General features: G+C 46.1%; 1 protein-coding gene across 1 annotated transcript in view; it reads right to left on the minus strand.

Moving 5' to 3' along the window:
• LOC138266157 (acyl-CoA dehydrogenase family member 11-like) overlaps positions 1-27,951 on the minus strand; it is a 449,188-nt gene that overhangs the window by 244,107 nt on the left and 177,130 nt on the right. Inside the window, exon 7 of the mRNA XM_069214616.1 lies at positions 24,607-24,756. Coding sequence (XP_069070717.1) covers positions 24,607-24,756 — 150 coding nt within the window. The remainder of the gene's footprint in view (positions 1-24,606; positions 24,757-27,951) is intronic.

Consider the following 27,951-nt stretch of genomic DNA (forward strand, 5'->3'; position numbering starts at 1 on the left):
GGGATTTGTAGAAATTCTATGCAATAACCATGTTGGATAATTGCTAAGACCCAAGGGTCTGTAGTTATTTCTTTCCATGCTTGGTAGTAATGACCTATTCTTCCCCCCACTGGTGTTGTGTGGAGGGGATGAGTGACATGTGAGTCACTGCTTGGTTGTAGGGGTTTTGGGGCTTTGAAATTTTCCCCTATTCCTAGGGAATTGTCCCCCTCTATATTGGCCCCGAAAACCTCCCCTGTACTGTCCCTGGTAGCTGGACGGTGTTGCCTGTGAGGTGCTGGCTTGTGTGGCCTGACCCCGAAACCCCCCTCTAAAGGTTGTCTTGCGGAAGGTGCTGTAAGTGCCTCTGCTCTGCGGGGAGTAGAGTGCGCCCATGGCTTTAGCAGTGTCAGTGTCCTTTTTCAGTTTCTCAATTGCCGTGTCCACCTCTGGTCCGAACAGTTGTTTCTCATTGAAGGGCATATTGAGCACTGCCTGCTGTATCTCTGGTTTAAAACCAGACGTTCGTAGCCATGCGTGCCTTCTTATAGTCACAGATGTGTTAATTGTCCTTGCAGCTGTGTCTGCTGCATCCATAGAGGAGCGTATCTGATTATTAGATATGTTCTGTCCTTCCTCAACCACCTGTTTCGCCCTGTTTTGTAGTTCCTTGGGTAGATGCTCAATGAGGTGTTGCATCTCGTCACAATGGGCTCTGTCATAGCGCGCAAGTAGTGCTTGAGAGTTAGCGATGCGCCACTGGTTTGCAGCTTGTACTGCGACTCTCTTTCCGGCTGCATCGAACTTGCGGCTCTCTTTATCTGGGGGTGGTGCATCCCCAGATGTGTGGGAGTTGGCTCTCTTGCGAGCTGCTCCTACTACGACAGAATCTGGTGGCAGCTGTGTGGTGATGAAAACAGGGTCTGTGGGAGGCGCTTTGTATTTCTTTTCAACCCTTGGTGTGATTGCCCTACTTTTGACCGGCTCCTTGAAGATTTCCTTTGCGTGCCGAAGCATTCCTGGGAGCATAGGCAGGCTTTGGTAGGAGCTGTGGGTGGATGAGAGGGTGTTGAATAAGAAGTCATCCTCGACTGGTTCTGAGTGGAGGTTTACGTTGTGGAACTCTGCCGCTCTAGCCACCACTTGTGAATAAGCTGTGCCGTCTTCTGGTGGTGAGGGCTTTGTGGGATACGCCTCTGGACTGTTGTCCGACACTGGGGCGTCGTATAAGTCCCAAGCGTCTTGGTCCTGGTCACCTTGGCTCACGGTGGTGTGAGCTGGGGAATGTGATGGAGTTTGTGCTGGCGAAATGTTAGTTACAGGTGGAGGAGAGGGTGGCGGAGTTACCTTTTTCACCATTTTTGTTTGTGGTGCTTGGTCTGTCTGAAACTCCAGTCTCCTTTTTCTCCTAATAGGGGGAAGGGTGCTTATTTTCCCTGTTCCTTCCTGTATGAAAATACGTTTCTGCATATGGTCCACTTCGGCGGATTGCAACTCTCCCTCAAATCTATGCTTTTGCATCTGAGAGGACAAGGACTGCTCCTCTGAATAGGACCCGGTAACTGGGTCGGTTGCGGGTCGTTCCGGCACCGAAACCCTGTCTGTATGCCTTTTCGGCTCCGAGGTGACCTTCTTCTTTTTTAGAGTCAAAGCCTCTCGGCGTCGATCTTCCTCGGTGCCGCTGTCTCGGCGTCGAGCCGTTTCGGCACCGCTATCTCGACGTCGATCCTTTTCAGCAGCCCTTTCTCGGTCCCGAGAAGGCTGCGTGCCGGTGTCTCGACCGGAGTCGGACGATCTCGGCACTGTATCGGCCTTTTTCGGTGCCGATGGTCGGTCACCGACTTTATGGGTCGAGCCATGGCCTGGTGGCAGTGGCGTCCCCTGGGCCTTATCACTTTTCTTTTGTTTCTTCGACGTCTTACTCACTGTTCTTGGATCGTCGAATTCCTTGGAGTCCGATTCGGGGATCGAGAAGGTTTCTTCTTCCTCTTGTTCCTCGAACTCTCGGTGCGCTGTCGGCGTGGACGCCATCTGAAGTCTTCTGGCTCGATGGTCACGAAGTGTCTTTCGGGACCGGAACGCACGACAGGCCTCGCAAGTCTCTTCGCTGTGCTCAGGCGACAGGCACAGGTCTGTATACGGGTATTTGTTGTGGCATTTGGGACAGAAACGGAACGGGGTCCGTTCCATCAGCGTTGTGGTACACGCGGTCGGGCCGACCAGGCCCCGACGGGGGATCGGAAGCTACCCCGAAGGGCACCGGAGCTCTTCAATCTTCGATGCGGTGTCGATTCAATCTAAGCCGATTCCGAACGCAACAATACCGACGTAATCTTCCGATAGATAGCTAACTTTCCGTTCCGAAACTCGGAGCGACAGGAACACGTCCGAACCCGATGGCGGAAAGAAAACAATCGAAGATGGAGTCGACGCCCATGCGCAATGGAGACGAAGAGGAGGAGTCACTCGGTCCCGTGACTCGAAAGACTTCTTCGAAGAAAAACAACTTGTAACACTCCGACCCAACACCAGATGGCGGGCTATGCACAACATGTGTATCTCCAGCGACAGATGCCATCTAACACATATTTACAAAAAGAACAGCTACAGGCTTCCGGGGAGGAGGGAGGCCGCATGTGAATCTGCAGCACTACATGCCACAAACAGATGTACACTGGGTAAGTGACATTTTCCGTTCAATGGTATGTGTAGCTGCAGATAAACATGCTTTGCATAGACTGAAAAGCAGTTACCTCCTAAAATAAGCAGTGGCTAGGCTGTAGGGGTTGGAGTAGCTTGAAACAGTGTTCTAAGCACTACTTGACCAACATTTGGTTGTTGGCGTTAGATCACATCCACACAGTAGTGTTTAGTAAACGTGTGTGGTGAAGACCATGTGGCTTCTTTGCCTATGTCTGCCATAGGTATATGAAGATGCTTTCTTTCTAGTAGAATGTGCTTTTGGAGTTACTAATAGTTGCCTTTTAGCTTTGAGATAGCAAGTTTGCATGCACTTTACTATCCATCTGGCCAATCGTTGTTTTGAAATAGGCTTATCCTTATGAGGCTGTTGAAAAGCCTCAAAAAGTTGTTTAGTCTTTCTGAAATCTTTTGTTCTGTCTATATAGTACATGAGAGCTCTTTTAAGATCAAGAGTGTGGAGAGCTCTCTCAGCAACTGAATCTGGCTGTGAGAAGAAACTGGCAATTCCACTGACTGATTGATGTGAAATGGTGAAACCACTTTGGGTAGGAATTTTGGGTTTGTCCTATGTACTATTTTGTGTTTGTGAATTTGGAAGAAAGACTCTTCTAAAGTGAATGCTTAAATTGGGAGGTATTGCAGGAACTCCTGCATCTCGTCTCAATGCGCCCTGTCATACCTGGCTAAAAGAGCTTGGTAGTTAGCAATTCTCCACTGATTTGCAGTCTGAGTTGCTACTCTTTTGTCTGCTGGATCAAATTTGCGGCTTTCTTTATCAGGGGGAGGAGCATCCCCTGTGGACTGGCTATTTGTCTATTTTCCGGCTGCACTCACTACGATGGAATCTGGCGGTAACTGCTGTGAAATAACGACCGGATCAGTTGGTGCTGCTTTATATTTTTTGTCTATTCTAGGTGTCAATACCCTGGACTTTACAGGTTCTTTGAAACTGTCATTGGCATGTTTTCAACATACCCGGTAACATTGGCAAACATTGATATTGTTTGTGAGTTGAGGAAAGAGTGTTAAATAGAAAATCCTCTTCTATTGGCTCAGAGTTCATCTGTACATTTTGATAGGTGGCTGCTCTGGAAATTACCAGATTATAGGCTGTGGTATCCTCGCGTGGAGACAGTCTTGTGGGAAACAAATCAGGATCATTCGGTGGGATTGGGTCAGAGTCATACATATCCCATAGATCCCTGTTGTGAATACTATCACCCACATAGTCCCCATGTGAAGAAGCATGAGATTGTGTGGGTGAAGTTGGTGGTGGTGGAGTATAAGGTGGTGGATAAGAGGGAAGATAAGGCAAATGCGGATGAGAAAGCTGTAGTCTTTGGCTTCTCTTTATGTTTAAAGATCTTTGCCGGTGAAGGGCCAGTATCCAAACTCTCTTGGAATGCTAGTTTCCTAATTGTAATTGGAGGAGGAGAGGCAATAATTTTTCTAGTCTCTTTCTGGATTTGAATCCTCCTTTGTTTTTGGTCCATGACCTCAAAAATGGGTCTCATGTTTGTTTCATCTGCCTCCTCTTCTGAAGATGAAACCTGTTTGCTGCCCACTAATGAATGCTCCGAAAGCTTGGTAGCAGCATTTTTCATATGGGCCGAAAAAGTGGTCTGATCAGTAGGGGAAAGTTTTTTCGGCTCTGAAGATGGGCTTTGATGTTTCGACTACGATGTGGCATGAAGCTGTCTCGGTTCCTAAGTGAGGCCTCCATCTTTCGACTCGATGCCGAAACAACCGTGACAGTCTGTTCGTGGGAGTGTGTCTTGGCCTTTTTCAGCGCCGAACCCGAAGGGGGTCGACCATCTGTTGTGTTCGGGGTGAACCATGGCCAGCAAGCAGTGGTAGATCCAAGGCCTTCTGTGATTTTTAGTTTGTTTTTGATGGGAAAGGGCTGGTGCACTCACGTACTGCGCCGCAGGGAGTATATGGCTGTCATCATCTGAATCTCGGTCAGAGTCAGAGTCTCGAATTGAGACTGCAGTCTGTGCCTGTTCCTCACCATAGATGTTGGCCGTTTGTTCGGTGGACTTCGACACCATCTGTAACCGCCTTGCTCTTCGATCCTGTAGGGTCTTCTTTGATCGAAAGACCAACATGCCTCGTAGGTCTCTTCTTTGTGGGCAGGAGAAAGGCCGAGGTTGCACACCAAATGATGGTTGGTGTAGGGGAACTTGGCGTGGCACCAAGGACAGAATCGAAATGGAGTCCGAACCTTGAGCTTGTGATGCAGTAGGCCCGAAAAGGACCGAGAGGGGTGCAAGTCCCCGAAAAGGCGTTTAATCGATCCCAACGCTATAATCGGATGGAATGCAGTCAGAAACACGTTCGGAAAATGATACCCCCGTTAAGGAAAAGGAAAGAGAAGTTCAGATAGTAGGGAACCGAAAGTCCTGGAGCGAGAGGGAACACGTCCGAACCCGACGGCGGAGAGAAAACAATCTAACAAAAGAGTTGATGCCCATGCACAATATCACCGAGAGGAGGAGTCAGTCGATTTCGTGACTCAAAAAAAGCTTCTTCGGAGAAAAACAACTTGCAACACTCCGAGCCCAACACTAGATGGCGATATATGCACAGCAAGTGTATCTGCAGCTACACATGCCATTGCAAATATTATATATATATATATGTATATATATGGAAAATGTCCCTTACCCAGTGTACATCTGTTTGTGGCATTAGTCGCTGCAGATTCACATGCTGTGCACATCCCGCCATCTGGTGTTGGGCTCGGAGTGTTACAAGTTGTTTTTCTTCGAAGAAGTCTTTTCGAGTCACGAGACGGAGGGACTCCTCCCATTTCGGCTCCATTGCGCATGGGCGTCGACTCCATCTTAGATTGTTTTCCCCCGCAGAGGGTGAGGTAGGAGTTGTGTATGCTAGTAATAGTGCCCATGCAATGGAGTAATGTACATAATGTAGTTTAAAGTAATATATTTACAAATATACAGATGTTCAAGATCAACTTCTAAACGGCTACAGGCTCCCGGGGAGGCGGGTGGGCGCATGTGAATCTGCAGCGACTAATGCCACGAACAGATGTACACTGGGTAAGTGACATTTTCCGTTCGATGGCATGTGTAGCTGCAGATACGCATGCTGTGCATAGACTAGTAAGCAGTTATCTCCCCAAAAGCAGTGGTTCAGCCTGTAGGAGTTGAAGTTGTTTGAAACAATGTTCGTAGTACTGCTTGGCCTACTGTGGCTTGTTGTGCTGTTAGCACATCTACACAGTAGTGTTTGGTAAATGTATGAGGCGTAGACCATGTAGCTGCCTTACATATTTCGGTCATTGGAATATTTCCTAGAAAGGCCATGGTAGCACCTTTCTTTCTAGTTGAGTGTGCCTTTGGTGTAATAGGCAGATCTCTTTTTGCTTTAAGATAACAGGTTTGAATGCACTTAACTATCCATCTAGCAATGCCTTGTTTAGAAATTGGATTTCCTGTATGAGGTTTTTGGAAAGCAATAAATAATTGTTTTGTTTTTCGAATTAGTTTTGTTCTGTCAATGTAGTACATTAACGCTCTTTTGATGTCTAATGTATGTAGTGCTCTTTCAGCTACAGAGTCTGGCTGTGGGAAGAACACTGGTAATTCTACTGTTTGATTTAAGTGGAACGGTGATATGACTTTTGGTAAAAATTTAGGATTTGTCCGTAGAACTACTTTATGCTTGTGTATTTGAATAAATGGTTCTTGTATGGTAAATGCTTGAATCTCACTTACTCTTCTTAAAGATGTGATGGCAATTAAAAATGCAACTTTCCATGTTAAGTATTGCATTTCACAAGAGTGCATGGGCTCAAAAGGTGGACCCATGAGTCGTGTTAAGACAATGTTGAGGTTCCATGAAGGAACTGTTGGTGTTCTTGGTGGTATAATTCTCTTTAGTCCTTCCATAAATGCTTTTATGACTGGTATCCTAAATAGAGAAGTTGAGTGCGTAATTTGCAGGTAAGCTGAAATTGCTGTAAGATGTATCTTAATGGAAGAAAAAGCTAGCTTTGACTTTTGCAAATGTAGTAAGTATCCTACGATGTCTTTGGCAGATGTGTGTAAGGGTTGAATTTGATTATTATGGCAGTAATAAACAAATCTTTTCCACTTATTTGCATAGCAATGTCTAGTGGTAGGTTTCCTAGCTTGTTTTATGACCTCCATACATTCATGTGTAAGGTCTAAGTGTCCGAACTCAAGGACTTCAGGAGCCAGATTGCTAGATTCAGCGATGCTGGATTTGGGTGTCTGATCTGTTGTTTGTGTTGCGTTAACAGATCTGGTATGTTTGGTAGTTTGACATGGGGCACTACTGAAAGGTCTAGTAGTGTTGTGTACCAAGGTTGTCTTGCCCATGTTGGTGCTATTAGTATGAGTTTGAGTTTGTTTTGACTCAACTTGTTTACTAGATATGGAAGGAGTGGGAGAGGGGGAAAAGCGTAAGCAAGTATCCCTGACCAACTCATCCATAACGCATTGCCCTGAGACTGATCTTGTGAGGAACCTGGATGCGAAGTGTTGGCATTTTGGGTTTTCCTTTGTTGCAAATAGATCTATTTGCGGTGTTCCCAACTTTGGAAGTAAGTATTTAGTATTTTGGGGTGAATCTCCCATTCGTGGATCTGTTGGTGATCCCGAGAGAGATTGTCTGCTAACTGATTCTGAATTCCTGGAATAAATTGTGCTATTAGGCGAATATGGTTGTGAATCGCCCAATGCCATATTCTTTGTGCCAGGAGACACAACTGTGTTGAGTGTGTCCCTCCCTGTTTGTTTAGGCAATATATCGTTGTCATGTTGTCTGTTTTGACAAGAATGTGTTTGTGGCTTATTATGGGTTGAAATGCTTTTAGCGCTAGAAATACTGCCAATAGTTCTAAGTGATTTATGTGAAACTGTTTTTGGTGAGTGTCCCATTGTCCTTGGATGCTGTATTGATTGAGGTGTGCTCCCCACCCTATCATGGAGGCATCTGTCGTTATTACATATTGTGGCACTGGGTCTTGGAAAGGCCGCTCTTTGTTTAAATTTATACTGTTCCACCATTGAAGCGAGGTGTATGTTTGGCGGTCTACCAACACCAGATCTAGAAGCTGACCCTGTGCCTGTGACCACTGTGATGCTAGGCACTGTTGTAAGGGCCGCATGTGCAACCTTGCGTTTGGGACAATGGCTATGCATGAGGACATCATGCCTAGGAGTTTCATCACCATTTTGACTTGTATTTTTTATTTTGGATACATGGCCTGTATTACATTGTGAAATGCCTGAACCCTTTGTGGACTTGGAGTGGCAATCCCTTTTGTTGTGTTGATTGTCGCCCCTAAGTATTGCTGTGTTTGACACGGTATAAGGTGTGACTTTGTGTAGTTGATTGAGAAACCTAGTTTGTGGAGGGTTTCTATGACATACTTTGTGTGTTGTGAACATTTTTCTAGCGTGTTGGTTTTGATTAACCAATCGTCTAGGTACGGGAACACATGTATTTGCTGCCTTCTGATATGTGCAGCTACGACTGCCAGGCACTTTGTAAAAACTCTTGGCGCAGTTGTTATTCCGAATGGCAACACCTTGAATTGGTAATGTATCCCCTGGAATACAAACCTTAAGTACTTTCTGTGTGAAGGATGTATCGGTATATGGAAATATGCATCCTTTAGGTCTAGTGTTGTCATGTAGCCTTGTTGTTTGAGTAGTGGAATTACGTCTTGTAATGTCACCATGTGAAAGTGATCTGATTTGATGTAGGTATTTAATGTTCGGAGATCTAATATAGGTCTCAGAGTTTTGTCTTTTTTGGGTATGAGACAGTACAGAGAGTAAACTCCTGTTCCTTTTTGGTGTTTTGGTTCTAATTCTATTGCTTCTTTTAGTAGCAATGCCTGAACCTCTAGTCCTAGAAGATCTATATGTTGTTTTGACATATTGTGTGTTTTCAGTGGGACGTTTGGAGGGAATTTGAGAAATTCTATGCAATAACCATGCTGGATCATTGGTAGGACCCAAGTGTCTGTTGTTATTTCCTCCCAATGTTTGTAAAATTTGGTTAGTCTCCCCTCCACAGATGTTATGTGTTGGGGATGTGTGACTTGGAAGTCACTGTTTGTTTTGAGGAGTTTTGGGACTTTGGAACTTTCCTCTATTCTTTTGGAATTGTCCCCCTCTATATTGTCCCCGAAAACTTCCCCGCTGATACTGGGTCTGGTAAGTGGGTCTTGTCTGTGAGGTTGTGGGGTCTGTGCTTTGTCCTCAAAACCCCCCTCTAAACTGTGTTTTTCGAAATGTGCCTCTGCCCTGTGGGGAGTAGAGTGCGCCCATGGCTTTGGCCGTGTCAGTGTCTTTTTTAAGTTTTTCGATCGCAGTGTCCACCTCCGGCCCAAACAACTGCTGTCCGTTGAATGGCATATTCAGCACAGCTTGCTGTATTTCTGGTTTAAATCCTGATGTACGCAGCCATGCATGTCTCCTTATTGTTACTGCTGTGTTGACAGTTCTAGCAGCTGTGTCTGCAGCATCCATTGCTGACCGTATCTGATTGTTGGAGATACTCTGTCCTTCTTCTACTACTTGCTGCGCTCTCTTTTGGAACTCCTTGGGCAAATGTTCTATAAAGTGTTGCATTTCGTCCCAATGGGCCCTATCGTATCTGGCCAACAAAGCCTGTGAATTGGCAATACGCCACTGGTTTGCTGCCTGTGCCGCCACCCTTTTGCCTGCTGCGTCGAATTTTCTACTTTCTTTATCTGGAGGTGGTGCATCTCCTGAAGTATGTGAGTTCGCTCTTTTGCGCGCAGCCCCTACTACAACTGAGTCCGGTGTTAGCTGTTGTGTGATGTACACGGGGTCTGTTGGTGGCGGTTTATATTTTTTCTCCACTCTTGGAGTAATGGCCCTTCCTTTTACAGGCTCTTCAAACACTTGTTTGGAGTGTTTTAGCATTCCGGGTAGCATAGGAAGACTTTGATACTGGCTGTGTGTGGACGACAGCGTGTTAAAAAGAAAGTTGTCTTCAATGGGCTCAGCATGCAGGGTGACATTATGAAATGCCGCTGCTCTCGACACCACCTGTGCGTAGGCTGTACTATACTCTGGTGGCGACGGTCTAGCTGGATAACATTCAGGACTATTATCTGACACTGGTGCGTCATAAAGGTCCCATGCGTCAGGGTCATCTTGACTCATTCCTGTATGAGTTGGGGATTGCATCATTGGTGGGGTGGCTACCGGTGATGGTTGCGGAGAGCATTGTGGAGATGGTGGCGGGGTTACTTGTTTAGCCACCTTTGCCTGTGGCTGCTTGTCTTTTTCCTGAAAGGCAAGTTTGCGTTTCATTTTAATCGGAGGGAGAGTACTGATCTTCCCTGTTTCTTTTTGGATATGGAGCCTTCTTTGTGTATAGTCTGGCTCTATTGTTTACAATTCCTGTCCAAATCTATGTGTCTTCATTTGTGTGGACAGTCCTTGTTCCTCAGTGTAGGAACTCGTTTTCGGTTCCGAGGCCGGATGTTTCGGTATCGAAACCTTATCGGCTGCTTTTTTCGGTTCCGACGAAACCTTCTTTACTTTCGGCGTCGTGGTGTCTCGGTGCCGACCCATTTCGGTGCCGCTATCTCGGTGCCGAACCTGCTCGGAGCTACTATCTCGAGCCCGAGATTGCTGTGTGGCGGTATCTCGACCGGAGTCTGATGACTTCGCCCCCAGCATGCCCCTTTTCGGTGCCGATGATCGGTCACCTATTTTTCGGGTTAAGCCAGGGCCTGTTGGCGGTGGCGTCCCCTGGGCTTTAGTGTTTTTTTCTCGTGAGTTTTGTGTTTCGACGTCTTACTCACGGTTTTTGGCGTTTCTTCGGGTTCGATCTCATCCGAGTCCGATTCATGGATGGAGAATGTTTCTTCCTCCTCCTCGAAACGCTCTTGTCCTGTCGGCGCCGACGCCATTTGCAGTCTCCTTGCTCTTCGGTCTCTTAGTGTCTTCCTGGACCGAAACGCTCGACAGGCTTCAAAAGTATCTTCCTTGTGTTCCGGCGACAAACACAAGTTACAGACCAGATGCTGATCTGTATATGGATACTTGTTATGGCATTTTGGGCAGAATCGGAATGGGGTCCGTTCTATCAGCCTTGAAGAGACACGTGGCTGGGCCGACCAGGCCCTGACGGGGGATCGAAAAAACCCAAAGGGCCACCTGAGCTCTTCAAGAGTCGGTGTCGATCTGTTGTAACTAACCCGATACCGAACGCAAACAATACCGATGATTTTTCCGAGATTCTAACTACCTTTCGGACCCGAAACACGGAGCGAAAAGGAACACGTCCGAACCCGATGGCAGAAAAAAAACAATCTAAGATGGAGTTGACGCCCATGCGCAATGGAGCCGAAATGGGAGGAGTCCCTCGGTCTCGTGACTCGAAAAGACTTCTTCGAAGAAAAGCAACTTGTAACACTCCGACCAGATGGCGGGATGTGCACAGCATGTGTATCTGCAGCTACACATGCCATCGAATATATATATATATATATATATATATATATATATATATATATATATATATATATATATATATACATCCCAGTTATAGTTAGGTCTGCTGTTCCACAGGAAAAGCGTTTTTATGTTGCTAATAACTTTGGCCCCATTTCAGGAATCTCCACTAACTTTCCAGAAAGGTGCTACTTTGTCACTAGTTTGTGCATGGAAAGTTTTGGGGTGATCCGTCAAGCGGGGCAGAGAAAAAACAGGGGTTCCCAAAACGGAAAACCCCCATGCATTTTCCATAGACTTCTTTAGACAGGGCTACAGCAAAAACTGCTGAATGGAATATTACCATACCTGGCAGGAAGCTTTATTTTTGTATGCAGATTATGCCTGTTGTGATTTGGAGTAAATCCGTTCAGTAGCTTTGGAGAAATTAAGGTTAAAAACACATATAGATATCAGGTCAGTTAGGTTTGCAAGAAGCTCAAGAGACTCTAGCGGGAGCACCAATTTAAAAATGGAGTGTTCCGATGGGCCCAGGGAGCTTTTTTCCCCTGGGGCCATTTTGCCTGACTCCTGCAGAAGCGAGCACTTTGAATGCCTACCAGCAACATCATATAAATGTTGCTGGCAGCCATTTCAGGACTCAGAGACTAAAGGGCCAGATGTGGCAAAGGGTTCTTCCCATTCTGTGTCAATGGGAAAATGTGTTCGTACATTTGGCCCTTAGTCCCTTTTTGAACTGGGGTTTCTGGTTGTCAGAATATGCACCGTGTAAAACCAGGAACCACCACTTCTGGTAATGCTAAACTAGATAGACACTTGGGGATAACCTGTGCTCACTCTCTGGTAGCCTGGCACAGAGCAGGCAGGCTTATCTAAAGAGGCAATGTGTAAAGTATTTCTGCAAGACACACAGTCACACAATGAAAACACCACACAGGTTCAGATAGAGAATATTTATCTGAGTAGAACAAGATCAAAATGACAAAAATCTAATCAGAAGAAGATGAGAGTTGATTTTTTTAAAGAATAAACTATAAACAGTACTTAGATGTCACTAGCAGTAAAAATGTTACTTGAGGTTGCGAGGGACCGGTGCAAATCCAAAGTTCAGGCCGACCTGGATGGAGGGTAGGCCGGCTACAGAACCCACACAGGGTCCATCGAGAAGAGTACCTTGGATGAAGCAAGCGTCAATGCCGAGGAACAAATGCGAAGGCAACGCCTAAGTTCTGATCTGAGCAATCGGGTTGAAGCATTGTCATCGAGCCTCACAGTCAGGTTCTGGTTAAGCGTCGAACTTCATTGAGATGAATGCAATGCATTGTCATCAAGCCATGCATAGCGTCATTGTCGGGCCACGCAGGCTGTGAATATTCTGTCGTCGAACACCCTCTGCTTCAGTGTCGAAGGGCGCTGAGTTGGTTCCAACCGGCGCAGGGGTAACGATGTGCCCGTTTTTGTAGAAAGCAGCTGCAGAACCTACTTCTGAGGCCCAGGACTGGAAGGGGCACCTCAGGCAAGTGTAGGACTCACAGATGGCAGAATCCAGAAGCCAAAGCAGAGTTGCAGGCAGTCTTTGGTGTCCTTGAGAATGGAGGAGTGCAGGGGCAAGCCAGCATGCCCTTGGAGTCACTTTAGGTCAGATGAGAGGGTCCAGTCCTTCCTCACATGCGCAGAGATCAGCCTGCAGTACGGAAACTCATCAAGGCAAGAGCAGTCCTTCTTGGAAAGCAGTCCAGCAGTGTGGCACTCCTTGCAGCACAGCAGTCCTTACTCCAGGCAGAATTCTTCCCAGGTCCAGTAGTTTAGTGATTTGGTAGGGAGAGCCCAAGTTCTTCTACCCAAATGTGCCTTTGACGTGGGAATGACTTCAAAGAAGACGCTTTCAAGTGCGCAGAGATCCTTTCTTCCTAGCCCTGGCTCCAGACAACCAGGAGGGGATTATCAGCCCTTTATGTGAGGACAGGCAGTCCTTAGTGTCAGGTCCCCTCCACCCTTCCTGCCCTGGAAGACACATCAGAATGCAGATGAGCTCAGACACATCTATCCTTCTTGTGTTTGTGGCTGTTTTGGGGGAATCTCAATCCATTGTTTTTCTGTCCACCATACCACTCCAGTTTGAATCCAGCCATATGCAAACCAGTCTTGACCCTGCTCCCTATGAGAACAGTCCAGTCCGAACTGCCAAGCCAGGTCCTCCCTGGATCGGAAACAAGCATCTTGGCACCAGTTTCGGGGTATTCTCCCTCTAGGTAGGCTAGCTTGAATCCAGTAGCACAGTGAGCCTGGGACTGACATCTGGGCATACCTGGCGCACAGGGCAGCAAATTCAAAAACAACAAGGAGAGCAAAAAAACAACTGAGTGGGATGCAGCCAGAGCAATTGCCAGTGGCTGAGATTAATTCAAGCATTCCATCCATCACCTTGTTGTTTTGCACTTTCTAAAAGTGGTATTTCTAACATAGTAACGCTAAATCCAACTTAACCAGGAAAGAGGATTTATCATTACCATTTCAATTATATGAAACATGATGTATAACAACATCATAGTAGTGAAAAACGACTCTGGGAGTTTTTCACTACCAGGATATGCAGAACTTACAAGTAGAAGTCCTGCCCTTTTCTGACATAGCGCCCTGCCCTGTGTGCTACCGAGGGCCTACCTTAGGGGTGACTTATATGTAATAAATAAATGGAGAGTTCAAGGCTTGGCAAAAAAATTTAAATGCCAAGTTGAAGTGGCAGTAAATTGCACACACGGGCCCTGCAATATCAGGCCTGAGTCATGTTTGAAGGGCTACTTGAGTTGGTGGCAGAATCAGTGCTGCAGGCCCACTAGTAGCATTTAATTTACAGGCCGTGGGTTTATGGTATATCAATTTACAAGGGGCTTACAAGTAACAATCTTACCATGTTTAGGAACACATGCACGTTAACACTTGTCAGCAGTGGTAATGTGCTCAAAGTCTTAAGGCCAACAAAAAGATTCAGAAAGTGGAGGGTGAAAAGGCAAAACGTTTGGGGTGATCCTGCAGTAAGGGCCAGTCCCACCAGTCCACGGTCCAAAACTTCTAAACAAAAAGCTGTGGAAGTCCGATCGCCACCACAAGACGCAATGTCTTTGAACTTAAGGGACTGTTTTAAGCAATCTTAAAATAGGAGCAATGTATTCAAGCTCGAATTTACACATCATTACAACAAGTCGAGTGTTATTAACACAGAACTTGGATCCATGCAACATGAACGATGATTGAATCACTCGCAGTTTAATACACAAGTACCCAGCCAATTGTATTTTACTGCACAGTGATAAATTGGTTGTAAGTGAAAGAGAAACAGGAATACAATTAGGTTCTGGTGGACAACAGAGCAAAAGCATGCACTTTATTATTAAGGTACTTTACCAGTCCCAACTCTAATTGGTGTGCAGACGTAAATATGTTTCGAAATGGAACAAATAACACTTGATTAAGGTATAAACAGTTAGAAAACTTCATTAGTAGAACTAAGTTATGAGGTCAGCACAACAGTAATAGTTTATCTTTTTTTGGGTCTTCCCTAACTTGGGTTCTTTGGTCATGAACCTTCCTGACAGGGCAGCTGAATATTGAGAAATTGAAAAATTGAGCACTCAAAGAATGATGGCAATTTTCTGTCAACCTACAGATGTGCTGACCGTATTAGTAGCACCTGTTCCAAACTGCAGCAATTCCCAAGTTTGAATGTTGGTAATTCACAACTTATTGATAACTGTGCATGTACTTTACATGAAATATAACGTGAGACAATTAGGCCCTCATTTTAATACTGGCGGTAAAAGTTGCCTACTGCTGCGGCGATGGCCGCCAAAAGACTGTCGCCGCCGCTAACATCCGTCCACCAAATTATGGCCACAAGAAGGGCGTAAATCCGGCTGTGGCCATACTGGCGGATGGTGGTAAGGTGGCACTGCTACCACCACCAGCACCACACCAGTAGACCGCCGACAGCCGCATTATGACAAATAATACGGCCTGGTGGGCGCTGCTGGCTGTAGCAGCACCCCGTACCGTTCCCTGCCAGAAGACCTCCTGGATGCAGGTAAGTTGGGCTTTCGACAAGGGTTCGGGGTGGGGAGTTTTGTGTGTGTGTGTGTGTGTGTGTGTGTGTGTGTGTGTGTGGGGGTTGTGTGCATCAATGCGACTGTGTGTAGTGTTGTATGAATGAGAATGCATGTATGAATGGAAATGTGAATGCGTGTCTGTGTAAATGTGTGTACGGATGTGTGCGGGAATGAATGGATGCATGCATGAATGAATGTGTGTGTGCCAGTGTGAGTGTGTATACGTGGTGTGTCTCTGCCAGTGAGCATGAATGGGGGGGTGGGGGATCAAAAGGGGGGGGAGCGTGGATGGGGGAGGGGGGGTGTATGGGGAGTGTTTGGGGAAGGGTGAGCCGCCCACCAGTGACAGGAAAGGAATGCCCTGTCACTGGTAGGGCCTACTGCCAAGGTTTTCATGGCGTTGCGAACGCCACAAAAACCATGGCGGTAGACAGGCTCAAAATCCGGCCGGCAGTACAATAGCTTCTGCCAGGCTGGAGATTTTTATCTCCGGCCAGGCAGCTGCTACTGCCATGGCGGTGGGAACGGTAAATTGGCAGGTTGGCTGCAGCCAACCCGCCAATGTCATAATCTGGCGATATGTACCACCAGCCTGTTGGCAGTATGTACCGCCAGCCTGTTGGCGGTACTACCACCACATTATCGCCTACCGCCGGGGTCATAATGACCCCCTTAGTCATTACACATCCTTTTGAACTTTTTGATGTCACAACTGAAATGCATAATCTGTATCAACAAAAAATATAAACAATCTAACTGTAGAAAATGATTGACAAAATGTGACACTCCTGTAGTATGCAGGAACTCTAGTTGTTGTTTTAAGTGGTAGGAGGCTTTATTATGCACACTGTCACTTGAAATAGACTAGCTGGCCAACAGACTCTTTGGTCCTGTAGAAGGCAGTAGCCAAAACACGTCTGCCATGTTTAGCACAACTTTCTTGGAATGGAGGTCTGAATCAGAAGAATATACATAAGGTTTCAGCTTCTGCCTTCCTCAGGTAGTACAAGACTGTTTGCTCAGTGGCTGCACAGCTGACACTGCTGGGTTTTCAAAAACTATCACGAGTGAAAATTACAGCTGTAATGTGGAATCAATACAGTCCTGAGATCACTTGTGATAGACAGTCGTCAGGTGGAATTCCTCAGTGAAGTTCAGTCCATCTGGATGCAATGATTTTAAATGGTAAATCCAGGCATTTTATCTTGAGTCCAGTAGTCATTCCTTTAAGACATGTTCCACAGGGCAAATCTTCAAATCTGATAGTAAATGTTCCACAGAGTTAATATGATTGGCTACAGGTTGATCGAGTTTCTTATTAATTATTGCTGACTTGTGATCGCTGAATATGGTATGGGGGACTTCCACTGTTTGGCCTACATATTGTTTTGCATCTTTTGCACTTAATCACATAAATCATGGATGTTGACTGACATGTAAGATACTGACGTATGCCATAGGTTCTTCTTGTAACAGAACTTGTTACTGATGATGTTCGTAAAAGATATTCACATGTGATGCACCAATCAGAATCACAGCAATGAATTCCTGCAAGCATTATACACAGTACCGAGAACCACAAATATTGGAGCATGAAAAGTTATTCAAGGAACTTAACACTGTCTTGTCTGAAGTGGACCATAAGTATGAAACTACACGTGGGATACAAAAAAAAACCTTGAACAACCACTCCCACCCATCTAAACCTAGCCCCCTCTTGCCCCCCGTGGCAACAAATCCCTCCCTACAGCACTGTAGCCACCCAGTGGTGATAACAGAAAGAAGGGAAACACAGTAGTACACTCCTTGCAGAGCTCAGGAAGAGCCATTGACACCCATACAACTGCCCCCGACCCAATGGACCATATTGTATGTGAGGAAATCCCCCTAAGAGCCCTCATAGTGGGCAGGTGTCATCCCAAATATTCATTTTGAACTGTTCAATTACTGTATTACAGGCCTGTGATATGTTATACTTCAGGATACCCACTTGTTCCTCTTTACACAACAATGTACTCTCTGCGCATGTTAAAGAACCAACACCTGAGATCAAGCGGTAATGAAGGAAGCGAAGGATTGTTTCCACCTCATAGTGACCGCGAGCTTGGCTAGAAGGAGAGCTAGGTCCCGGAATCAAGTAGCAGGCGGGTCAGGAGGTGGGTAAGAGAGAAGGCCAAGAAGCAGGCTCGCTGGGTAGTCGGGAATGACCAGGCCAGTCCTGGTTGTCAGAACACTGAGAATCTGAGCCCAGTACTGTAACAGGGACAGACAAGCCCACAGCATGTGAATGAGGACCGCCCTGGGCATCACACAGCGTGGACAAGTCAGGGCTGAGTTTGGGTTGAGGATATTAAAATGTATATGCTGGAACCGGGCCACACAGGACACCCTGCAAGGTTAAGCAAGTATATCATGCCAATCAGAGTTGTGGAAAGCACTTGAGGTCCATCACACAGGCTTTACGGAGTGCTGCGCCCATCTGGACCTGCTGTTGCAGAAAGGCTCTGTAGAGCTATCAAATGAGCTTGCACGACGTGCCTGTTTTGTGGATGGTCTGAACTAGAGCTATATCTATTAATATATTGGTTTTAGAACGTGCAATGGAGAAATTAAGTCTGTACGGATAAGTTACTTACCTGTAAATCCTAGTTCTCTTCCAGGGGTATCCTCATCAAAGTCATAAACATTGAATATTCCCGCCCTTGTGCGGGGACCCCGGAGCATATATAAAATACACACATATAAAGTATGAAATATGCACGAAAAAAAATATATATAGCATTTTTAGTAGACATATTTTTCATACTAAACTCATATATACATGTGTAAAACAGCAATGCAGGCTATAATCATAAACAGGCTAAAATGCTTTATTTCTATGAAGTTTTTTTTTTTTTTATCTTTATAAAATTACAATAGAAAATAAATATCTACCCAAGCCCCAAAACTGGGCTTAGGGAAATAAGCAGTAGTAATCACTAGAGAAAAAGAGAGAAAAAACTACATTGAAAAACAATGGAGCATTCTTAGCCAATAGGCTGCATGCAGGTTAACACAGGAGAACCATAAAAACTTTGGCACCGTGCCTTTAAGACCCTGAGCACCTCCAGTATCCCACCATGCCTCAGGGGTGAAGGAGAGGTGACAGTTGGTTCACAGTTAGGTCAGTACTTTTTTACGGTGACAATCTGTGTAGCCGATTCGAAAGATAGTCTGTCCTCCACTTCTAGGAGACGTGCGTCCGGGGAGGAGGGTGGGTTGTTTATGACTTTGATGAGGATACCCCTGGAAGAGAACTAGGATTTACAGGTAAGTAACTTATCCGTACAGACTTAATTTCTCCATTGCACGTTCTAAAACCAATATATTAATACATATCTTATCCTTCTCTTCCAGGGGGATCCTCATCAATAGTCATAAACATTGAATAGATTAGCAAGCCCATCCCTAAACTCTGCGGACTGTCCAATAGAAGTGCAGGAATAGATATGTATCATGCAAACAAATTTCTCAGAGAGGCTTGCCCCACTTGGGCGTCTGCTCTTGCATCGGAGTCCAAACAGTAATGTCTAGTAAATGTATGTACAGACTTCCATTTAGCAGCCTTACAAATTTCAGATATTGGAACATTGTTAAGGAGGGCAGCAGTAGCCGCTTTTCCCCTTGTGGAATGCGCTTTAGGTCTAGCAAGTAGTTGTTTGTTAGCCAACTGGTAAGCATTAACAATACAAGAAACTATCCATCTTGATACTGTTCGTTTAGATGCTGCCTCTCTTGTCCTCAAATGACCATAATTTACAAACAAGTGGTTGGAATGTCTAATCAATTTTGTTTTATCCAAATAAAATTTTAGCACTCTTTTCAGATCTAGGGAGTGCAACGCTTTCTCCGCCGGAGTCTCCGGATTGGGGAAGAAAGTCGGTAGAGAAATAGTCTGATTGATGTGGAATTCTGACACCACCTTCGGGTGGAATGATGGGTGAGTTCGCAGAACTACTCTATTGTCGTGAAAGACTGTGTACGGTTCTTTGGAAGACAAAGCCTGAATTTCACTGACCCTCCTCGCGGAAGTAATGGCTACCAAAAAAGCCGTCTTCCACGTAAGGTGTTGCAAAGAGGCTTTGTGTATGGGTTCAAAAGGAGGGCCCATAAGTTTTGACAGTACTATGTTCAGTTCCCATGGAGGGGAGGGTCTCCGAATGGGCGGAAAAACTTTTTTCAAACCTTGACTACTGGTTTCGTAAAGAAGGATTCCTGAGAAGGTGACTTGCGATAGGCTGTAATGGCAGACAAATGTACCTTAATAGATGATACCTGCAGACCGGACTTTGCCAGATGGAGTAAGTACGAAAGTATGACCTCTTCCTGAGCCCGTATGGAATTCTGACCTTGCTGACAGCACCATATGTAGAACCTTTTCCACTTAAACGCGTAAGAACGCCGCGTGGAAGGTCGTCTGGACTCTTTCAAGATGTTCATGCACTCCTGCGAGAGCCCTAGGTGCCCATACTGCAGGAATTCAGGAGCCATCCTGTCAAGCTCAGAGAGGGTAGGTTGGGATGCAGAACCCTGCCCTCCATCCTGCTCAGAAGATCCGGTCTGCACGGCAGCCTCCTGTGAGGTTGTTCCGATAGGTCGAGGAGATCTGTGTACCAGAATTGACGGGGCCATTGCGGAGCTATGAGAATCATTCTGGTGCTGGATCTGTAAAGTTTGTTGATCACTGCCGGTATGAGGGGAATCGGTGGAAAAGCGTAGAGAAATATCCCTGACCAGTCGATCAACAGGGCATTCTCTCGAGACGGTAGAACCTGGATGCGAAGTCTGGGCATTTCTTGTTTACCTCGTCTGCGAAGAGATCCAATTGAGGTCGACCCCATTAAGCGAAGAGGTCTTCGACGACTTCGCTGTGTAGGACCCAATCGTGGGCGTCCTCTAGGTGTCTGCTCAGGAAATCTGCTTCCACGTTTTGTTGACCTGGTAGGTGAACCGCTGTAAGTGACATTCCTCTGGCCAGGAGCCAATGCCAGATTGTTTGGGACTCCCGAGATAGGGGTAGGGATCTCGTTCCCCCCTGTCTGTTCAAGTAGTACATCGTGGTTGTATTGTCCGTTTGTATTAGGAGAGATTTCCCCTGAATCGATGGAGCAAAAGACTTGAGAGCCAGATGGACAGCTCTGAGCTCCAGCAGATTGATGTGGTACTTCTTTTCGTTGTCGGACCACAGGCCCTGAGCTTGAAGGGGACCTAGATGAGCTCCCCAACCCTGAAGAGACGCATCCGTTACCAGAGTGTCGGATGGAATTACCTGGTGAAACGGAGCCCCTTCTGACAGGTGAGGTCTGTGCATCCACCATTGCAATGACTGACGTGCTGCTATCGGCAGCTGCACTCTGTCCTCCCAGCGACCTGTTCTTTGGCTCCAGTTGTTCTCCAACGCCTCTTGGAGGGGCCTCATATGCAGCCTGGCATTTGGGACAATGAAAATGCATGATGCCATGGAGCCCAGCAGAGATGTCACCTGACGGGCCATAGGTGCGTCGGATTTTAACAGGTCTTGACCCTTTCTCTTTATTGATAATAGTCGTTCCTCCGAAGGATACACTCTTTGGAGCTCTGTGTTTAGTATAGCTCCCAGGTAGTGGAGGTTCTGTGTTGGAATCAAGGGGAACTTTTGGTAGTTGACTTAAAGACCTAGAGACTCGAAAACCTGGAGCACAATGTCCCGATGGGCTCTCGCCTGATCCGGAGACGAGGCTTTCAGTAGCCAGTCGTCTAGGTATGGGTAGATGAAGATTTTTTGTTTTCGAGGATGTGCCGCTACCACTGCCAGGCATTTCGAGAAGACGCGGGGGCAGATTTCAGGCCGAATGGTAGCACTTTGAACTGATAGTGTTGTGAGGCTATCTGGAAGCGCAGGAATTTCCGATGCTTGGGAACTATCGGGATGTGAAAATATGCATCCTGCAGGTCGATGGAGCACATCCAGTCCCCCTGATGTAGCTGAGGGAAAATCTGGTGAAGGGCCAGCATCCTGAACTTTTGCTTTCTTATATACTTGTTCAGAAGCCTTAAGTCCAGAATCGGTCTGAAAACGCCCTCTCTGCTTTTTTCGCTACCAGAAAATAACGTGAGTAAACCCCCTTTCCTCTGTGTGCAAGCAGAACTTTTTCTATTGCCTTCTTTCGTAAGAGGGCGAGAGCCTCTTTGCGCAATAGGCTGACATGATATGGATTGCATTTGGCTGGTGGCAAGTGCGGTGGAGGTTGTCTGAAAAGAAGAGAGTAGCCATTTTCGACAATGTTGAGCACCCATTTGTCCTTTGTGATAGAGTGCCACTCGTGAAGAAAATCTGTGATACTTCCCCCCACCGGAGTGGTGCACAGTGTCGAGGGAAGCGAGTTCTCATTGCTTGGCCGGCGCTTTTGGTGTGGACTGTTGAGGTCTACTTGACCCTTGTTCCCTTGTGGCCTTACGAGCCTGAAAAATAGGGCATCCCTGCCTTTGCTGTGGCCTCTGGGACCAGTGAGGGGTTTGAACCCTCTGCTGAAAAAGGGCGCCTGTCATAAGGCCTATACCTCCGCCTGAAGTCCTTCTTCCTTTCCAGGCCTACTGCCCTCATGGTGTCCACTTCAGTCTTCATGCGCGCCATTTCTTCGTCCGTATGGGTACCAAACAGCGAGTTCCCGTTGAATGGGAGATTTAGGATGCGCTGTTGTGCTTCCTGCTTTAAACCAGTCAATCTCAACCAGGAAGACCTTCTTGCACAGATTCCATGTGCGTACCCATGTGCAGCTAAGTCTGCCCCATCTGCCGCAGCGCTGATGACTTGGTTGGATACCAGACATCCTTCTTGCAGGATCTCTTGGAAGTCCTGTCTGTCTTCCCTAGGTAATTTTTCTGTGAACCTGTTGAGAGAGTCCCACAGAGAACGGTCATACCTGCCTAGGAGTGCAGACGCGCTGGAGACCTTCATTACAGATGCCGCAGTGCTGCACACTTTTCTCCCCAGAGAGTCTAGATGTCTGCTCTCTTTGTCCGGTGGGACCGTGGAAGATGATGCCACTGAGTGAGTTTTTCGGGCTGCGGCCAATATTACTGAGTCAGGTGGCGGATCCGTTCTTAGGAATAAAGGATCTTGTTCAGGCGCTTTATATTTTTTCAAAATCCTAGCCGGAGCAGATTTGAGGGTGGCTGGCGCCAAAAAAGTGTCCATGGTTGGCTGCAACAGACCAGGCACTAGCGGCAGTAGCTTTTTCGAAACTGTTCTATGCTGTAGAGTCTCAAAAATGACCGATGAAGAGGTTGATGGTTCTGGAACCTCTATATTTAACTTCTGTGCTCCCCTGAAAAGTACCTCATTAAAAGTAGTGATGTCATCCACCGGTGAGACTCTAGCTGGTGGAGAATCTGTTAAGGTGGGGGAGTAACGTCCGATGGATGACCCTGACGACGACCAAGAGGGCGATCTTCTGTGTCCTGATCGTGACCTGGATCGTCGCTGGGAACGCGACCTGCTGCGAGACGCTGTAACAGAGCGCCCAGGCCTCGTGGTCGGATGACGAGGAGCAGAATGAGCCCGTCCTGCCCGCACTGTCGCTGATGGTGTTCTCGGGAGAGAGGCAGTAGGAGAGTACATCCGTGAATACTGTGAATCCGGGGAGGCCGCTGGTCTGTTAAGGCTCTCCAACCATCTTGGCGACAGATTGATGGGTGAAACATGCCCCGATGATGCCGCTCTCGAACAAGATGAATCACTCCTTATGGATACCACTGGAGATGGAGCGGCCTTATCTGCTGGCAGATGCGAGACAGGTAAAACCTGTGTCGACGTCGACAGCTGTACCGACGTCGAAGGGAGCGCCGCCGGTTGTTCTTGCCTCGCCGTTGAGTGCCTCGCCGTTGAGTGTCTTGACGTCGAACGGCGATCTCTGGACCTCGACCTGCTCGCTGTCGTGTGCCTCGACGTGGAGCGGTGGGCAGCCGACGGCGGATGTCGCTCTCGCCGTCGTGGCGACTTCGACGTCGTGTCTCTTGACGTCGAGGGGCGTGAGGCCTTCGGCGGCTAACAGGCGCTCCGGTGATGGCTCGACGTCGATCGGCAGGCTGCCGTCAACGGAGATATGCCCCTGCGATGGCCATGTTCTCTCGACGCCGTATCCTTCGACGTCGGGCGGGTCGCCGTCGACGGCGATCTAGGGCGGTGAGATGGTGGCACCGACGACGGGGAACAAACAGGTACTTTCCTACCTGCTGACGTCGACCTAGCCATTCTCTCCTGAGAGTGGCTTGTTGGCTGCCTGGGAAGCGAAGAGAATGATGTTTTCTGCCTCTCGTGAAGCCCATGAAGCCTGATCTTTTCTCTGTCCTTCAGAGTCCTCTTTGACATGTTCTTGCAGTGTTTGCAAGTGTCAGGGCAGTGACTCTGAGGCAGGCACACAATACAAAGAGAGTGTGGATCTGACTGGGCCTTCTTCTTCCCACAGGAAGGGCATTTGACAAAAAGGGAAGTCATTTTTCTGTCAGGAAAAAACTGCCAAACTCAGACAATGATGTTAGATGTTGAGTAAAATAGGAAAAAACGCTGTTTTAAAGTATTTTTCTGAGAAAAACTCAGAAAAACTGAGAGCTCAATGCTCCAGGATCCTCTCAGAAGAAGCCGGAAAAAAGAACTGACCTAACTGTGAACCAACTGTCACCTCTCCTTCACCCCTGAGGCATGGTGGGATACTGGAGGTGCTCAGGGTCTTAAAGGCACGGTGCCAAAGTTTTTATGGTTCTCCTGTGTTAACCTGCATGCAGCCTATTGGCTAAGAATGCTCCATTGTTTTTCAATGTAGTTTTTTCTCTCTTTTTCTCTAGTGATTACTACTGCTTATTTCCCTTAGCCCAGTTTTGGGGCTTAGGTAGATATCTATTTTCTATTGTAATTTTATCAAGACAAAAAAAAACTTCATAGAAATAAAGCATTTTAGCCTGTTTATGATTATAGCCTGCATTGCTGTTTTACACATGTATATATGAGTTTAGTATGAAAAATATGTCTACTAAAAATGCTATATATATATTTTTTCTTGCATATTTCATACTTTATATGTGTGTATTTTATATATGCTCCGGGGTCCCCGCACAAGGGCGGGAATATTCAATGTTTATGACTATTGATGAGGATCCCCTGGAAGAGAAAGTATGTATCCACACATTGCAACAGTTTCTCAAGACTCATAATTGTCTATCTACATCTTACACTTTGTACAGCTCTTTGTTCCTTCTTCAATGTCTGATGCAAATGTCAAATCCTTATGATTCAATTTCTCCCTGCTACTTACCAAGTATGCCTTTGTGCCATCCAGAAGTAGCTCTGCTGTTGGAACCTGCCTTGTGCCCAGCTTGTCTTTAAGTCTCTGAACCTGAATGCCATTGAGTTTTTGATCTTCATCTCGGATTTCCAAGTAGAATAGTGACAACCCTTTAGTGCCCTGCAAATAAAGAGCAGAACAATATATTGCATGAGTAATGTGGTATACACTCTATGGTCAAAGGTGTTCTCACGGTTTCATTATATTGCTTGAGAAGGCTATGTGTAAATATGGGTGCGTCGTTCTAGAGTTGTGTGCATCTTTACAGGTATCAGTGTGGTGAACTTTGATACAAGCTTAAAAGAGAAGCATTCTGATACAGAACGAGAACGCCAGTCATTAAAAACGAGGGCAATCAAACATCATGCAAGACAGTGTACAAAAGTGTGTTTTAATGCAGCAATGTGCATGGAGTTACAAAATGTTATATTTATGGATGTCCCAGGACCAAAACAACATACCGAGTATAGCTGAAGGGCGAGTATGGGTAAAGCAGGTAGGTCAACATGCTAGAAGCACACAGCCGCCAACCCACCAAATGCTAAGAAAAATTAATTCAACACAGGTATATTCATATCAGTCAATTATTCACTGCAAGTGGGGAGGACCTTGAAACCATTTTTTTTTTTTTATTGTGATATTGACAAAAAGTACAGTTAACATGGTATCTGGGGAGTAAATGGTTACCCATATTTAAAACAAAAAAGGGGGCTTTCAACCCTAATAGATGGAATTACACAGAAAATGTCTTCTGAAGAAATGAGTTGTCAGGTCTTTCCTGGATGATAGGAGTTTCAGGTTAATTCCGCTGGTCATAGGTAATGGAGTTCCAAGGTCTAGGGCCCAGGAAGGAGGAGGTCTGGTTAGCAGTTTTCCTTTACCTTGTTTTAGAGATTTTGAGAAGGAGGCTGGTTTTACCTCCAGTAGATCTTTAGCTGCCTGATGGAGGCTTCTATAAGCAGCCAGTTTAGCTACTCAGTGATTGGGGTGAAACGGTCTAAGTTTTTGCGTTAGAGATGAGCCAACCTACCACATGAAGAGTTGATCAGAAAGAAGCAGTGGATGTTTAGGGTGATCTGGCATGGAGCGAGTTACCTTCAACAATATCTAAAGGAACGAGGAAGTGTAAGGCCGTCTTAAAGTCCTCTGAAGGGATATTAAAGCTTTGATTTTCCCATGGATGTGTAGTTGGTATGATGCCAATTTACACTTCTGATTGATGCAACCAGCCATATAAAAAGGTTGCAAATGTTCCTGTATTGTGGAAATATCCCCGGTTGATGTAATGGAAGAAGGAATTTTGCTCCAATGAGAAACAAAAAACGCATTTATTTAGAGACCAGAGAATAATTCCAAACGTGATGCATCTATTTTCTATCAAGTCTGATGTCTTGAGTCTTACACACTTCTTAAAGTGACCCACATACCTAATGAATATGAAATGTACTGCGCTGTTCAGAAGGACTGTTAATTAAAAAAAAAAAAAGAAAAAAAAAAAGAACTTGCTTCCGACAGCAGTCGGATAAACTAAACAAGCGAGACGCCATTTTTAATTGAATGAACTCTGTACACACAGGCACATTTTCAGTAAAATGGGCATAACAGTAAAGGCCTGGATATCCCAGGTCTTTTAATGTAAGTTAGAGGAAGAACCTTGCTGACATTTTCTATCTGCTGTCAGCTGCATGAAAATCTCAGCGGGAGGGACGGTGGGGGATGCATGGGAAGGATGGTGAGAAGGTTTGTATCTGTATAGAGGAAGCATTAGCTGCTCCCCCATGCTGCTGCAGAGGTCTGGTGGGGCAGTCTGTGCTTCTACTCACAGCCTCTGACCCCACAGCATCTGAAAGGTCCAGTGTTTCCAATTCAGAAATCTCCAGTCCAGAATGTACAAACCAGATAATTCCAGGCCTAGCGACATTTGTAATTGAGGGCAGCAGAATTTCATTATTAGTTAACGCTACAGATTCAATTCTGCCACTGGTAATGAAGGTCTATGTATCTAAACTATTTAGGAACAGCTGATCATATTTTGTTGTAGTACATGAAAATAGAATGCAAGCACTAAACAACAACAAAAAAGCAGAAAATGCAACAGTAACTTCCCCAGGTAGTTTAAGGGCAAAACAATTTACAACTGTAAATGAGTACTCAGGAGTTACAGAAAATTCAACCTGGGATCCGTTTTTAAAAATGAAAGTGGCATGGAATTAGAGGGATGTGGACATGTGACTACCATGGTGGCCCCACTTTCTGTGACCTACTGACGCTGCTAACAATGTCTAATGGCATGGTTATTCGGATTGGGTCGCCATTCAGCCTTCAGAGAAACATGACTAGAAGGAGGGAAAAATGGGAGTTCGCAATCTGGTATTTGACTGAACCTGGAAGCCAGTTCCCAGGCGAGGTGAGGAAAGTTACAGGTTCCTGAGGGGCGAAACAAAACACCTTTGCACCCAGTAAGCAGTTAAGTCGAATCAACGACTACTGGGTTGGGAGACAATCAGCAGATTCCCCACCAATAAATAAACACGAATCAGCACACCCTGATGAGCTGGACTGGTTATGAAGGTGCGTCCAATTGAGCATGCCTCAAAGAAAATGGTTATGAAGGTGCGTCCAGTCGAGTATACCCAAGAGAATCGGACTGCTATTCAGAGAATATTTTCAGTGGCACTACGGAATCCACAAACCAAGGCCAGAGGCGTGAGCCGCACTGATGACAGCTGCAAGTGGCAATGTGGAGACCACCATGTAGACGGCAGACAATGAGTTTGATGACCATGGACTGAGGTGTGAAGGCAGCAGAAAGTTGGGATAATGGCCACATGGCAACTGAAGTGTAGGAGAGAAATGGAAATCTGCTTAATGTCCACCAGATTTGAAAAACGTAATTGCTCTGAAGCAACAACCAGAGGATACGGTGATACAGCAGTGGGAGACCAGGAGCATGCAATGTGTGGGACAAGATGGGAAAGATACCTCCTTGCCAGGGTTAACTGCAGTGCCACGGAAAGAATGGCAACCATTTACCATAAACCAGCTCATCATACTGAGTGTTGGACATTTCGGTAGGCTGTCAAAACATTGTGTTGCAACAGAAGGAAAGAAATATCTTGTTAAAAAATCTGGAGCGAGAGGATGAAAATTCTGAGACGTCACAGGCTGTGGACCAACAAAAAGCGTTATAAATTTCAGAGAGCTCCCAAATGACTTATTTGCTCTGGAGACACTAGCACTGAATAAGGCAGGTCCTCTTCCGCTCCTTACTGACACAGGAACTCAACCGTTTTCCCTAAATGAGTAACAAATGTT

The sequence above is a fragment of the Pleurodeles waltl genome, chromosome 11 (assembly GCF_031143425.1).
Source record: "Pleurodeles waltl isolate 20211129_DDA chromosome 11, aPleWal1.hap1.20221129, whole genome shotgun sequence".
NCBI classification, from domain to species: domain Eukaryota; kingdom Metazoa; phylum Chordata; class Amphibia; order Caudata; family Salamandridae; genus Pleurodeles; species Pleurodeles waltl.